We start from the raw sequence: 15,472 nt of genomic DNA on the forward strand, positions 1-15,472 counted from the left end.
TGTCGTTGTTGTCGTTGTTGCCTTGCGCCCTGTGCTGGCTGGGATTGGCTCTAGCAGACCCCCGTGACCCTGCGGTTAGGATATAGGGGGTTGTGTAATGGATGGGTGAACTGAACTATAAGCCCACCTTTCTCACCTCCTCCTCCTCCTCCTCCTCCTCTTCTCTCAATGAGCCCAGACAAGCAGGTAGCCTCACCCGGCCGGCCTGTGTGGGCTTTGCACGTTCTCCTGGTCTGACACGAGCTGGCGTCCCACTTGGCGTGTTTCCTGCCTTGTGCCCGCTAGGCCTCACCACCCTCAGTCCTGGACCAGGTAAGCGGCCCTGAGAATGTCTGAGCAGGAAAGGGCATTGAGCATCGCAAAGCTGAAAGCTGGCCCATGGAAGGGCAATGTGGGGTCCCCTCTCAACATGGCACTAACATAGCAATGATGATGATGGTGATGAAGGAGAAGATGAAATTAAAAGACCCTCACCCCACCAAACATCAGACACAGGCTGTCACTCGGGCTTCATCTGGTAGCCAAGGCGTTGATTTTGTGTTTTTATTGATTGTCATTTTTACACTGGCTGACATCGTTTATGTGATTATTGTTGGTTTGTACTTTGTGCCCCCTGCTGTCAGGATAGACGTCTGCCCGAGACCCCCGGTTCAGCAATAAATGCATGGATAGAAAACATAATCCAAGATACGCTCCTAGACGGTGCATGTGACGGGGACTGCAGCTCATTAAAGCAAGTTGAACCCGTGGCCAGTCCTCAGTCCAAGGACACTAGCTTTGAAGGACAGCACTGTAATAAACCCGAGCTGCTACTGCTGCCCCCTAGAGGTCACTAAAGGGGTGGACCTGACTGTCAACCAGCTAAGCTCTGGATGGCATAAGCTGATCCCCGAGTACCCTGGGGGTCCATACTGGGGCTATGCACTTACAGTATGCATCTGTCACTGGGAATGTTCTGGAAGGAGCACCGTCTTCACGTCCCTCGGGTGACAGCCTTCTAGGCTCACTTCAGTCTGGAGTCCATAGGGTCCTTGGGTCACTGGAGCTCCTTCTCTCTCCTGGACCTTTCACCACTCCCTGCTTATCTGTTCCTGTGAGGAGCTCAGAATCAGCAGTCCTGCTCTGCTCTGCTTCAAGTCCTGCCTGTCCTGCCTGTCCTGCCTGTCCTGCCTGCTGCTTGAGCTTCTCGTCTTCTCCACTGGTGTGCCTCAAGGATCAGTGCTGGCTGGCTGGCTGGCTGGCTCCTCTTCTCATTGCTCTCCACATTCGCTCTTAAGACAGAGTCGTTTCTTCTCCACCTCGGTGCTGATGGTGCACAGATCTTCTCAGGCTTCAGCCCAGATCTCCAGCTGTCTCCTTGCCATCTCATCATGGACGCATGATCATCACCTTAAAGGTATCCTTTCAAAGTCACATATCTAGCACCTGACCTTTGATTCTCCTTCCTCAGATTTGTCAATAAGCGCTGGCCTTGAAGATGTCGCCCTTTCACCATCAGTCGCGTTCAAGAATCTCGCTGTGACTCCTCATTCATCAGACACACTTCTTCAACCACCTGATCCTGTCATTTCTTCCTTTCCTCGCTAATTATGACACACAAGTCCTTGTGTAAGCACCAGTTCTCTCTCGGCTGGACTCTCTTCTGATGAAACTTCCCTCTCGAGCTCCTCCAGAACGCTGCTGCTTGACCGAGTAACTGAGTGACCCTCACCCTCACCCTCACCTCTCCATTGCTGGCTGCACTTCTGCTCCTCCGCTGAGTGCCAGCTGTTGCGACAAAGGTCCATTTCAAACATCTCGTCTTGACCTACAGCTCTCTGAACGGCTCTGCTCCTCAGCTTCTCCAACCCTTGGTCTCTCCGTTCTTCCTGTGCCTGTCAGCTGGCCAGACGTGCCAGGACTGGTCAGAGTTTCTCCGTTCCTGCGCTAAAAGTGTGGGATGATCTTGATTGGCTAATCAAGCGGTGCCGCGTCTCCTCGTCTCTAAACATCTGCTTGGCTTCACTTCTGCTGTTGGGCCGACGGAGTTTGGGACGCTGATGAGCGTAGAATTAGGATGGAGTTCTCCTCCTTTGTGCTCGCTTTGCTCTGACATTCCTGTATGTATTGTGACTTGCTTTGTAAGTCGCCTTGGACAGACGCATAAAACAATTCATTCATAAGTACATAATAATAATAATAATAATAATAATAAACATCTAACTCACTATCACTGCCTGCCAGTCATACCACACGCTTTCTGTCCTTTAACGGCCCCAAGTGCGCTTTGAGAAATTGTGGCGTGAAGCGATGAAAAGATAAGCCACCAGAAATGAGCGGGCCACTGACGTCACAAGCCTAGCATCGAGTTGGCGTTTTGCACAAGTAAGGAATGATGAAGAGGGAGTCCTGGTGGTCCGGCGTAAACCCATGGAACTCATTCGGGCGCAGCCCAAAGGTGCTGAATCCTCCAATGGGCCCACCACCTGCAGGGTCAGCCAGAAGGGTCCGGTGCATTGTGGCAGGCAGGTGTCTTGGCAGACCGATCGCTGAGGCAGTTAAAACCTTCATCGGTGACAGGACTCTCGGCGTGGATGCCCATAGTTCTTGAAGGCTCTGGATCTGTGGAGGTCGGGGACAATGCCTCTGGACTGCAAACTAGGGTGGTGGTCCCCACTTGAAGAAAGGGGACCAGAGAGTGTGCTCCAGCTTTAGGGGAATCCCCGGGAAGGCCTATGCCAGCGTTCTGGAAAGAAGACTCCAGCTCTTGGTTGAACCTTGGATTCAGGAGGAACAACGCGTAATTCAACCAGGTGTGGAACGCTGGACCAGCTTTTTACGCTGCTCGTGAGAGTTCTCTATACTCTAGCAGCGTACATCGAAAAGGCATACCACTGCATCTCTTGGAGGTCCTGTGGGGGGCTTCAGAAGGCTGGGCTGGGCTGTTCAGCTCCTGTATAACAGCTTGGTTCACATGACCAGCAGAACTACCCTCGATCAGAATTTGTAGGCACAGCCAAGGAGTGGAGGGGGTCCAGTCTGGTGGCATTTTGGGGATGATGAGGTTCTGTTGGCTTCATCAGGCTGTGACCTCGGACTGGCAGTTGAGTGGCATGCGGCTGGGATGGGGATTGGCACCTCCAAGTCCGAGGTCATAATTCTCAGCTGTTATACTGGTCAGAAGTGGTGAAGTGGGAGCGGAGGTCTCGATTTACCAGTCAATCTACATTCCTCCCCTCAGCTATGGTCATGAGATGTGGGTAGCGACTGAAAGAACAAGTCCATGGATACAAGCGGCGGAAATGACCTTCCTGCACAGGACGTCTCGGCTCAGCCTCAGAGATAAAATGGGGAACTCAAAGTGGAGCCGCTGCCACTCGAGGCGGTTTGGGCATCTGATTAGGGCACCTCTCTGCAGAGAAGGCTTTGAGGCACACTGAAGAGCCAGGGAATGCCTTGGCACCCCACCGGAGGACTTGGAGGAGGTGGTAAGGAAAAGGGATGCCTGGGCATCATCACTTAGACAGCTGCCCCCGTTACCCGGACCAGAAAAGTAGCAGAAATTGGAAAATCCCAAGAATCGTGCCAGTCATGGGCAGCCCATCTCCCAATCGCAGTGGACTTCACGGATTGTTCTCAGCCTATCAATCCCCTCCTCAATTGAAGGGCATCAGAAAGGCGCTCTATCAATAACTTGTATTGCTATTCCTGCTGTTGTCCATCCGTCCATCCTCCAACCCACCATAAGGTCACGGTGGTCTGCTGGAGCCAATCCCAGCCATCACAGGGCACAAGGCAGGAACAAACCCCGGGCAGGGTGCCAGCCCACTGCAGTACTGCTGTTGTATTGTTGGTAATCAGGTGGGCCACTCGAGTTTATTCAGTTAAGTGACGCCTAGTTGTCCTGGTGAGCTAGTATGGCTGAATCACAGTGTTGTGCCCACTGCCTGTGGGGTCTCCATGTTCTTCACCTACCCATGCTGGTTTCTCCAGCTACTCCATTTCTTTCAATGGACATGCAGGTCAGGTGGACTAAGCCATGTAACTGGGCCCAGCGTGTCTCACCCTCTCAGAGCTGGCACTTCACAGACAGCTGCGGTGTGACTTGTGCCCCACGGTGACTAAGAACATGGATGTCCCAACAGGACAAGTTCCAGGACCTTAAGAAAATGAATTGGTGGCCCACCTTAGCCCACTGCCTCAGGAAGCTCTGCTCGGCCCTGGGGACAGAGGGGGCCTTGAACTGGGGTCTCTGAGCCAGCATGTGGTTGAGCCCGCGTCTTTTTAATTTCGGTGTCTCCTGTTGTCTCGCCCTCATTATGGGCCTTGTGGTGTAGTGGACCCCAAACCTCAAGACTGCCAGTTCAATTCCCACCCGTGCCTCGCTGTGTGCCCCTGAATGAGACCCTTGTGTTGTAGGCTGACTTGATAAACGCCATCACCTGAATATAAATAGTAATTAAAGTGCCTGCCGAGGTCGAAGTTTATAATCCGACTACGTCAAACATTCACAGGCCCGGCGTCCATTTGATCTCAGTTGACTTTTCAGAACCACATGTCAGTAATAACCCTAACAACGGGCACACCTGAGGAGGTTTAGCACTGGTCTGGCAGGTGTGAGGGGCGCCAACAGAGAGGCGGGCAGCAGATGGAGGACGGTGGACTTCGCCCCTTTTATGGCCACTCTCTTTCTTGTGTGCCACGAGTTTTTATTGATAAGGGACTTTGGACTCTGAAGGCTCCTCAGATACAAGGAGTCACTCGCCCTTGTGTGAAATAGTATTTGCCCCCTATAAATTTGTGTTTCCTGGCACTTCCCTTCTTCATGCTTTGCAATGGTTTCTGCTTTCATCCTCCCCAGAGGAGGCAATTTCTGTCTTTGTCATTGTGAAGTCAGAGACACACACATCTCATGTGGCCTTCAAGCCTGCAGCACTTTGGATGTTCTAAGGATGCTTTGTGACTTTCGTGACGACTTCACACCCCACTGTTGGGTTCACCTGGGAAGGTCGGCCACTCCATGCTTTTCCAAGTGTTTTCCATTCGGAGATGATGGTCTTCTGTGAGGTCTGGTGGAGCCCCTAAGCCTTACATCTGAGTGCTGCATTTGACACCATTGACCACAATATTCTTAGAAATCTCCTTAGTCAATGGGTGGGCCTCTCTGGCAGGGTCTTAAATTGGTTTGAATCCTACCTGACAGGGAGAAAATTCTTTGTGAGTTGTGGTAATCACATCTCAAAGACACATGATGTCCAATATGGTGTTCCACAAGGCTCTATCCTGGGTCTGCTGCTCTTCTCAATCTACGTGCTTCCGTTAGGTCAGATTATCTCAGGGCACAACGTGAGCTACCACAGCTATGCTGATGACACACAGCTGTACTTATCAGTAGCACCTGATGACCCCGACTCTCTTCATTCACTGACCCCCAATGTCTGACTTGTATCTCAGAATGGATGAATAGTAACTTTCTCAAGTTAAATAAAGAGAAAACTGAAATCTTAGTGATCAGCAATAATGGATACAATGAGGCTATTAGAAATAAACTGGATACATTAGGATTAAAAGTCAAGACGGAGGTAAACAGCTTAGGGGTGATTGTTGACTGTAATTTGAATTTTAAATCGCATATTAATCAGATCACTAGGACAGCATTTTTTCACTTAAGAAACACAGTTAAAGTTAGACCTCTTATATCACTGAAAGATGCTGAGAAATTAGTTCACGCGTTTGTTTTCAGTCGACTAGATTACTGTAACGCACTCCTCTCAGGACCACCCAAAAAAGACATCAATCAGTGACAACGAGTGCAGAATGGAGCTGCTAGAATTTGAATATGAAAAGAAAATCTGAGCACATCACCCCAGTCTGAGCGTCACTGCACTGGTCACCGGTGTCATTAAGGATTGACTTTAAAATCCTGCTGATGGCTTACAAAGCCTTCAATAATCTGCTCCATCTTATATCTCTGAATGTCTGACACCTTACACTCCAAATCGTAACCTTAGATCTTCAAATGAGGGTCTCCTTAGAATTCCGAGAGCGAAACTTAAAGGAAGTGGTGAGGCGGGCGGACGGCCTTCTGCTGTTAGGCACCTCACATCTGGAACAGGAATTCACCAGGCTGATACAGCAGACTGTGGTGGGCTGGCGCCCTGCCCGGGGTTTGTTTCCTGCCTTGCACCCTGTGTTGGCTGGGATTGGCTCCAGCAGACCCCCATGACCCTGTAGTTAGGATATAGTGGGTTGGGAAATGGATGGATAATACAGCAGAGCACTTTGAAACACGGCTGAGAGCTCAATGGTCTTCATCTTAGTTTAATCCTGATGCTCTGTATATTCAGTTAATTATCTTTACTATTCCTGGTGGCTCCACACTCCCTACTCACCCCTACTTTCTCTTCTGTTCTTTTTCCGGTTTTCTGTGCTGTTGATCTGCGCCACCACCACCTGATCAAAGCACCGTGATGTCCCTCCATTGATGGATTAAAGGCCAGAAATCCACATGACCTTCATCATCAAGTTCTTCCATGAGGACCCTGGATACCCTGAGGACTGACTGAGGTCATTGATGTTGGGTACAATGCCTAGAGGGGGCTGGCTGGGTGGTCTCATGGCCTCAGACCCCCTGCAGATTTTATTTTTTCTCTGTTTTTTATGTCCTCCCTGACCATCGGACCACCTTACTCTTATTCTATGTTAATCAGTGTTCCCTAATTTGAATTCTTACTTTGTCTTTTATTTCTCTTTTCTTCATCATGTAAAGCACTTTGAGTTCATCACTTGTATGAAAATGTGCGGCACAAATAAATGGTGATGATGTTGTTAGGCAGGCCTTTCCAGAGTGAATGGCTGACCCTACTTTGGTCTTGAAGAACTTCATTTGCTTGTGGCGGGCGCCATGAGGCTGGTGGGCAGCAGTACCTTTAACTGGGTGGATGTGCAGGGCTCGAATAATGAAAAGGTGAATTTAGGCTACAGCCTGGGGTCTCTGACCAAATGTAGGACCCCATGAATCCAGTGACACTATCGGCAGTTTACACAAGTGCCTGACGTTCGTTACCTGCAGGGATGGACAGCTGGACCCCCGGTGCCACCGCGCCTTCTGTGTGCCGAGAGAGACGTGATGTGATTGGGCCTCCTCTCGGCCCCCGAGCATCATGTGATCGCAGACAGGAGACGAGACGAGAGGCGATGAATGAAACAAACAAGGCACCGCAGCAGGGACAGCCTTCACAAGATCAGTGCCATCACATGCGTACCTGCACACCTCCGCTGAACACCTGACAGAAACGCAGTTTCAAAGTTCATTGAATGATCAGCGACTGCTCTGGTGAAGGGGAAACCGAAAGACTCGGGCCGTCCGCTGTTAATAAGACGACATTAGCTGGCAAGCCGCAAACACGTTTCATTAAAAAAGACCTAAGAACTCCTTGTGTCCGCGTTGAAGAGGACAGGGAGGCATCACAGCAGCGGGCACTCCATAGCAGTGGCTCCCAAGTTCAGTCCTGGTCTTCCTCCTTGGCATTTCCTCCACAGCAGCTTTTTGGTTTGATGCCAACTCCAGGTTTCTGTCTTTTTATGTTTCAGTCCGGACAGTACAGGCTGCTTACGCTCCGTTCTTACAGAATGAAGGTTGGGTGTGTGCGTTAGTGGGACACAAATTCAAGTTTAGCTTTACACTGAACATCGGGGCACAGGCAGGGGACACAGAAACGTCCTTTGCCATTCAGCGTTGCGTCCCCAGGGTCTGCTGTGCTCGTCGTCCATTCTCAGGGTTTGGATACAATTAAGAGAGCAAACCCACAAAGTTAAAGCAGCTCAACACTTAAAGAGACGGCAATTAAGAAACATCTGCACGAAACGACGAGATTAATACAAAGGCTGATTTAGCAGAAGACGCCCGAGTCCCAAATTGACTTCATGACGCAGAGGCACACGCTAAACAGGGACAGCCGCGTCCTTTATTCGTAATATTCAAACGTGGGCTTCAACTTAAATAAGTCACTTTCAGCCTGCGATAAGGTCCGTATGGAGCCGGGTCATCAAGTGCACAGTCGCCAGCGTTAAAATACTCAAACGTCACCTCACATGCTTGTGCTTGAAACTTAGAGGGGCTCAAATATCAAAGTGCGATTGTGTTTGTAATCAGCAGCCGCAGAAGAAAACGCCGAAGACAACGCCGAAGACAACGCAGAAGGCAACGCCGAAGACACATCCAGAAAGCTTTCAGGGAAGGAGTCACTTTACTGCGTATCCCATTTTGGGGGGTGGACCCCTAGAGTTGGTTGATGCACATCTTCTAAGCCTTTGTGCCGATTTTGGCTGAAGACCCCTGTTGTTGCTTTACTCTTTATCACAAGGGTATGATGCCCTGCACAAAATACCATCCAAAAATGTCCTAAAAGTGCCACTTACTCAGGTCAGAAATGGGGGCAACCTTAAAAAGCTTGACATCTGGCATAAGCAGGCATCAAACGGTGTATCATATTTGGGGGCTTCCTCGTACCGGTGGGCCAGAAGGTGCAGGACAAAAAGACGTCAAGTGAGACAAAGGGTGCAGAAGGACATCTTAGGGACACAAAAACGACTCACTGACTGTGAAAGGAGTGGAAACAACAGGCTGGCAGGCTGAGGCCGAGCACTGGCGCACTCGACTTCTTCAATAATAAACCCACAGGAAGGGAGACGTGCGCATGGCATGAAGGGTGCAGGGCTATTTATGATGCCACCCCAAAGCACACAGTGATCTGCATTTAGTGGGTGGTTGGGGGCACTGCTGGAGGGTAACGTGCAGAGAGGGGGGCCTCGGCCAAGGAGCCCCCCAAGTTAGTTAACCCTCCTCTATTGATGTACATAGAGGGGCAATGACTTTTTCACACAGTTGCAGATTGTGTTGGATAATAAAGTTCATTCATTAAATGCTGAGGAGAGCAGCCAAGTGCGTCCCAGGAGTTAAGGACACGTCCTGTGGTGACAGACTCCAAGAACTACGCCTGGTGACTCTCGGGCACAGGAGACGACAGGAGGACCTCATCCCGTTCTTGAAAGTCCTCAAAGGCAGTGATGTGGGTGAATGAGGGACTCTGGAAATTAAATGGGGGTACATGTAGGACTGAAGTCAGGCGGCACTTCTTTACGCCAAGAGCTGTGAGACAAACTGAAGAGACATGGAGTTGAAGCCGAGACCTCAACAACCTTCAAGAAGAATCTGGAGGAGATGCTGGGGCGGCTGAGCTATTAGCTACACAAATGGGCTTGTTAGACTGGACGGTCTCCTCTCCTTTGTCAAATGTCTTGTTTTTAAATGTAAAATAAATAAATAAATAAATAAAAACACACACAACTAACAAAAACAAATATATATATATATATATATATATATATATCCCATGTGTCGTTTGTTCACTTGGTTGCCTCCTGCCCCAGCGTTACATTTTGGTTGAAGACCTGAAAATTCAGCATTAAAAATCTTAAAATAATGAAGGCGTGACAGGCGGCATCGGCCATACCCGGCTTGGGATGCCAGCAGGATCTCTGAGGCACTACCTTCCTCCCCTGGGACACTAGAGGGCAGCCCTGCTGGGCGGCTCTGGCACCACGGATTCTCACAGGGCATGCTGGGACTTGGAGTCTGGTACAGTCCTGTTGGTGATGCCAGGTAATACTAATGAGGCACCCCCATGAACTGAATAAAAGGGCCATCTCACTCCATTCAAGGAGCCAGAGTCGAGAGGTGGAGGAGACAGAGAAAGAAAGAAAGAAAGAAAGAAAGAAAGAAAGAAAGAAAGAAAGAAAGAAAGAAGGAAGGAAGAAGAAGAAGAAAGGACTGACGGACTGTGCTGCGCATTGCTGTTCTGTGCTGTGGGAGCAAAGACCAAGTGCTGCACCACTGAAATAAAGTGCGCTGGAAGTCGCGTCTCTGCCCGTGTGTCGGGTTAGGGCAGCTGAACGCACCCCGGTGGCCCACAAAGGATATTAGGATGGCACCACTCCTTTTTTCATGGCACTGTATGTATGAAGTTCAAATCAAGAAGGTAACAAAGAGTTTACAGTCAAGTTCAGGAAAAAAAAAATACAATTAACATGCAGGACCCAAATTCACAAAGGAAGGCGTCAGTCACTATGAAGGATGAATTGCTGTTTAGTCTGCATAGCGCCCTTCAAGAGTGGCATCTCTAAGAACAGGGTCTTGAGGAGGTGAGGCAGACTGCACCAACATGCCACCTACCCTGACATCCATGTATGTGCCCAACGCCCACCTGCTCTGCTGAGCACCTCTGTCTCCACGCTGTAAATGGTGCCAATCAGAAACAGGCCAGCATGTTAAAGATGCCATTGCAGAGGACAGTGGCATTTAATAAATGGCGGCAGAACACTGGACAGTCATGCCAGCCAAGTCCTGTTTGCGTCGGTTGTTTGTAACGCACTCACCATCAATGGCACCATAAAAAGTTCAAATGTGTGCCCTGCCAACTTACCTGACACTTCTAATGGGGACGCCAACCCGACCAGAATTTGAGACACGACTTTGTTAGAAGGTTCAGCCGGTCAGCTAAGCAGCACAGGCCGGACTCTCCTGCCCTCCGTTTCTCCTTCCATCAGCTTATGGCTTCCAGCCCTTAAACTTTTAGTCACTCCCCATAAAGACAAGAAGAGGAGTCTGTGCAGGCGCAGTCAGCAGTGGCACTTTAAATCAGCTGCTTGCCAGTCCAGTGCCTGCCTTTAGCCCACTGTGCCATTCTGAGTAAGTGCCGATGGCGTACGGACACAGCCAAACTGAATTCACGCCTTGCAAGTGGCTCTGGGTAAAGGTGGCAGCCAATCTTCCAAGAATGATAGTTATTCAAATTCTTCTGCCACCTTGCATTACGTGCCAACTAAAGTGCCCTCCTCCACAGCGGCTTATTCTAAACACTCTGAAATGCACAACACGGCACAGATGAAGCGCAGAAGGAGGTTGCAGCACAGAATGAAACACAAGATGAACTACCAACTGTTGTGGTCCAAGCATCGTGCCACATGTCCACCAAAATCTCCGAATGAAGAAACGCTTTGCTGATATCAACTGAAACCTGGCATTGTGACTCCGTGAAGGCTGGTGACCTGCTCGCCACTCACGGCTGCATTTTAAATGGAACCGATCCCTTTGATGTCAAAAGATCCAGGGGGGCAACTTCTGCATGTCGTTCATGTCATGCAACAACTGGACTGGCCTCAGAAGCTGAAGTTATGGAGGTAAAGGCTGTTGGCCATCATCTGAAAAAGAAAAGGCAAAGGGCAAGACTAACTGGAGCAAGAGGGAAGAGTGGACATGAGATTTTATTAAATAAGACACCACAGGTCCCCACAAGTCCCCTTAAACAATGAATGTCATGGAAAAACAGGACACCACTAAAAACAGCTGGACACACTTAGCATGCAGACAATTTGGCCCCACGTCACAAATGGAGATGGTGGCAGGACATAGCAGCGCTCAGTATGACGTACACAAGGCCCCCCCATCCTGACCCACTGGTCAGGCAGGTGGACACAAGTAAGGCAGGCTACAGACCTTTCTGGTCAGTAATACAAACTGCGACAAAAAGCTCTAATGGTCAGACAGACAGACAGACAGACATGTTAACACGTGGCACCCTTCACTACTGGAATGTGTCTCGCCATTTAGCTGCAGTCCAGTTCAGAGTCCGTTAGTTAGAATTTCCTAGATTGGCCACAGTGCCCAGGCTCATCACGGTCACCAAATTGTTCAGCTATGAAATTTGCTTTGTTTTTTGATTTTTTTTTTTAATATCCTCCTATCCTGCAGGAAGCAATAACCCCAATCAAAGCGACAAAGCCACAAGAGAGGCTCAAGTGACAGGAGCTTCCCCTGGCACACTCTGCCCAGTATGCCCCAGGATATCAGAGGTCACTCCAAAGGTGTTTGTTTCTCTTTTGCAGTCACCTTGTCAGATCCAGGTGGGCTGGTCCTGAGCTCCCCCCAATGTGACATCAACCCCCACCCCCCACCCCAACTCACCAATGTCCTTCCACAACAGTTTGTTATCCCATCAGCCCAGGATGCCCCGCAGACTGGCAGGTGACACCCACAAAGCTTCAACCAAACCATACTGCATGTACCCCATTAAAAAACCAAAGGCCACATCGGTGACATTATGCCGTCCCAGCATGACCCGCGAGAGCCCGACCATCGCTGCCCACAGGAGGATCAGCACTCGCACCGGTGCTGCCAACACCAAATGTGTCAACAGAAATCGGGCCCCCATGGCAGCCCGTGTGGCATGTCCAGAGGGAAAGGAATAGCGGTCCACGGAGAAGGTGGCGAACATGTCCATCCGATTGTGGGCTGGCCGGCGCCGTCGGACCAGGGCCTTCACGATGCCAACCAGGAGGATGTCAAGGAGCAGGGCTGCCAAAGAAGAACAGAAGGCCATCAGTGCGCCGAACTTGTAAAGCCACCTCGGCCGGCCCAGCGCGCGCCTCACACTCACCCAGCAGCAGGTTGAGCAGCACCTCCTGCGCCGCCGCGCTGTCACTCTTCCACAGGCAGTACACCGTGCCCGCGATCCACGGGATGCCGTGACCGGACACCTCGATCAGCTTCATGAGCGGCCGAATGCTGCCCCACGACGAGTCCTCCCAAGCGCACACGCCGAGCCGCTTGGACAGCCACAGGTCGACGGCTAGGAGGGAGCTCAGGGCGATCCCCACGAACGACGGGTTCAGGCGAATGCAGTCCTCCTCGGGCAGCGCCTGCCCGGAAGTCAAGGAGCCGGAGCCGGAGCCTCGCTGCCGAGTCGGGCTTTCAGAGGCTCGCATGCGGGCAGAGGTCGGGTCTGAACCTTGTCGCTGGAGCTGCTGCGGCGAATTGGTCCTGCTGAGAGACATGAACTCGTGGCGGCTGCCATTACCTCGCGCTTTAGGGGACGGCATCCTGCCGCTGAGAGTCGAGTCGCGGAGACGACAACCGCTGAGCGGCTACAACCTGACAGCCATCTTCACAGTGTGACGTGCGGGCGGAGCCTAGAAAGAGCCCGCCTTCCTCGGCCATTTTCAATGAGGGCAGCGCGCACCCGATCTGCAGTGCCTACCCGATTTGCGCGCGCGCGAGCTTTACTATTACGACCCTGTCTGATCTCCGTTTTTCTACTTCGCGACACGAGTCCCCATCCGATTTGTCTTGCGCACGCGCTCTCTGCTTAATTAAAATTCATTTCACGACGCTGCCCGATTTGTTCTGCGCATGTCTAGTGTTTTACGACATACGTCACTCGTCAGGTTTAAGTTGTACTTGCGAGTCATTTTTGTGTTGTCGTTTATCTCCGTCTGTAAGTGGACTTCTTACTGGAAAAGATGACAACTTTTGAATTTTATAACGTTTTGGAAGAATATTTGTCGCCTGAAAAATTTAACTCAATTCGAATGAAGAGGGAGCGAAATGAAATGCGACGTATATCTGCAAACTTTATAATGGATACGTATAGCTTTTTGTAAGTACATCGTATTGATAAAAAAGGCCGTAAGGATTTTCCTTTTTAGTTGCTATACGACATTAATAATCTCGTGGTTTAAATGTGAAAGTCGCAGCATTTTCCGTATTTGGGTTAATGGATGCATTTCATTTGGTGGTGTGTTTCTTTTAACATTTGTTCGCATTTTTCATATTAAAGAGTGAACGGCATGCTAATAATTGAGCAAAACGATGTAATCGAGAATTAGTAGAGCACGTCTGACACTCGACCGGTGTAAAGTGTGCCCTCCAAAGCCATCGGGATTTTTTATTATGTTGATTCAGATTACATCGTTACAATAGTGTTTCCATAATAAAGTTAACAAATATATAATAATGAAGGCTAAATTACATACAAGAGTAGCAACAGCCATGTTATTACAAGAAAAAAGAGATGCGGATAATAGCGTTATAAATTGTTAATGAAGCAGATCGGAGTCTTACACGTTTTAATTATTTTAGTGGGTTTTCTGTTTTTAAAAGTTATTTCTAGCATATTAATGTCCACACAGAAAGATGTAACAGAGGGTCTAACGTTCAGTACTTTACACTTATGAACATGAAATTTATGAAGCAAGGAAACCACAGTTACTCCATTTTCTAACATTTAGTCTTCAAAATTGTATACAGAAGAAGAACAAGAATTAAACAGTGAGATGTTGGTTTGTCATTCAAGACAGTAACAGAAGTAAATCTTTCTAAAACATTTTGGAATAGGAGTAGAAATAAAAGAAATCTGAGGGGATTTTTTTTTCATTTGTACATAAACTACATTTTGGCGATATATTAATGTCATACTTGTGAATTAATTTGTTAGTTGGTACTATTTATGCATAATTTTGAAATGGATTTCTTTAACCCTGTTTGGTAGAAAAACTTTATGGCAGAAAACAGGCAATTTTGAAATTTATATCCAAAGCCATCAGAGAAGTGTGGTGTGCGTCTGATGTGGCACAGTGACAGGCTGGTCACCTGCTGTTGTCACTTGTCATTGGCTTATCACTTAAGCTGTTGGTTTAGGAGGAGTACAAACACATTTTACTGAGTATAATGGAGGAGGTTTGCTCCTTAGAAATAACGTCTTTCTTATTGCTGCAGTTTGAAGTACAATGCCCCTTTATTGTATTTTTTTATTGACTCTACAGGATGCCCGGTGGTAACCAGCCTTCCAAGTGGCTGAACAGATGCCAGTGTACCCGCATTCTGAGACACAACTGGATGTCCTTTTCTTCTGCTTTAAGATTCCCAATTTGAGATGATTTGCTATTTCTAGAGGTAAGACTACTGAGGCTTTGTTTCAAAGGTAACTTGTGCACAATTCCTGCAAAGCCTCCCCGTATTTATTGTTTGGTTGGTAATATTTTGCTGCCTTGAATACTGTACTGTATGTCTGCTCACTCTGTCCAGTGACTAACACGGCTTTTTAACTTTAGACAGAAAGCCTCAGAGTGTGAATCCTCACAAACACAGAGACTGAGGCTCATCAGTCCCAGCAGTCACTACACAGGGATGTTGTTCTGTTTTGTAAAATAACATTTATTGTCTTAAGTTGCTGTGCTTTGTTGTTGGATTTTGAAAGAACTGAGACTTAATTTTAAATTAATACAAAACTAAGGCAGGAGTGCAAAACAAAGATGTCTTCATGTAAGTAATGAACACCTGAGCACATCAGATTAGAAGTTCAGATCTACAGAGATTGTAACACAATGTCTACTGTATGCGTAATGTAAAAGGAAACAAATGATGTTACATACAATGACAGTTAAGTTGGGGTTCTTTCAAAATCCAACAAAAAAAACACAATTAAGAATAATATTATTAGTCAGACTTGACTCTAAGCAGACCTTCATCTATTGTGATGGTTTACTTTGGTAATAATTGATCTACTGGTGAACCAAGAAAGGAGGCAGAACAAGAAGTGAGAGTACACTTTATTAATGTTTGAACTCTGTGAGTGAATATCTACTGTGTTGATGT

At 48.5% G+C, this 15,472-nt stretch overlaps 1 protein-coding gene across 1 annotated transcript; it reads right to left on the reverse strand.

Moving 5' to 3' along the window:
* Positions 1-11,285: 11,285 nt before the first annotated feature.
* plpp6 (phospholipid phosphatase 6) lies at positions 11,286-13,007 on the reverse strand. The gene is made up of 2 exons (XM_039735269.1): positions 12,477-13,007; positions 11,286-12,394 (listed from the first exon to the last, which is right to left on the reverse strand). Exons 1-2 carry the CDS (start codon positions 12,916-12,918, stop codon positions 12,036-12,038), a joined length of 801 nt encoding a protein of 266 aa, XP_039591203.1. The 5' UTR covers positions 12,919-13,007; the 3' UTR covers positions 11,286-12,035.
* Positions 13,008-15,472: the final 2,465 nt, after the last annotated feature.

Source organism: Polypterus senegalus, chromosome 14, assembly GCF_016835505.1.
Source record: "Polypterus senegalus isolate Bchr_013 chromosome 14, ASM1683550v1, whole genome shotgun sequence".
In the NCBI taxonomy this organism is placed as follows: Eukaryota; Metazoa; Chordata; class Cladistia; order Polypteriformes; family Polypteridae; genus Polypterus; species Polypterus senegalus.

Bases quoted from the DNA above. Each gene is read 5' to 3' on its own strand.
- plpp6 (XM_039735269.1), bottom strand. From the start codon at position 12,918: ATGCCGTCCCCTAAAGCGCGAGGTAATGGCAGCCGCCACGAGTTCATG. The intron at 12,395-12,476 runs GTGAGTGTGAGG...CTTCTTTGGCAG, and splicing joins GCTGCTCAACCTGCTGCTGG to CCCTGCTCCTTGACATCCTC.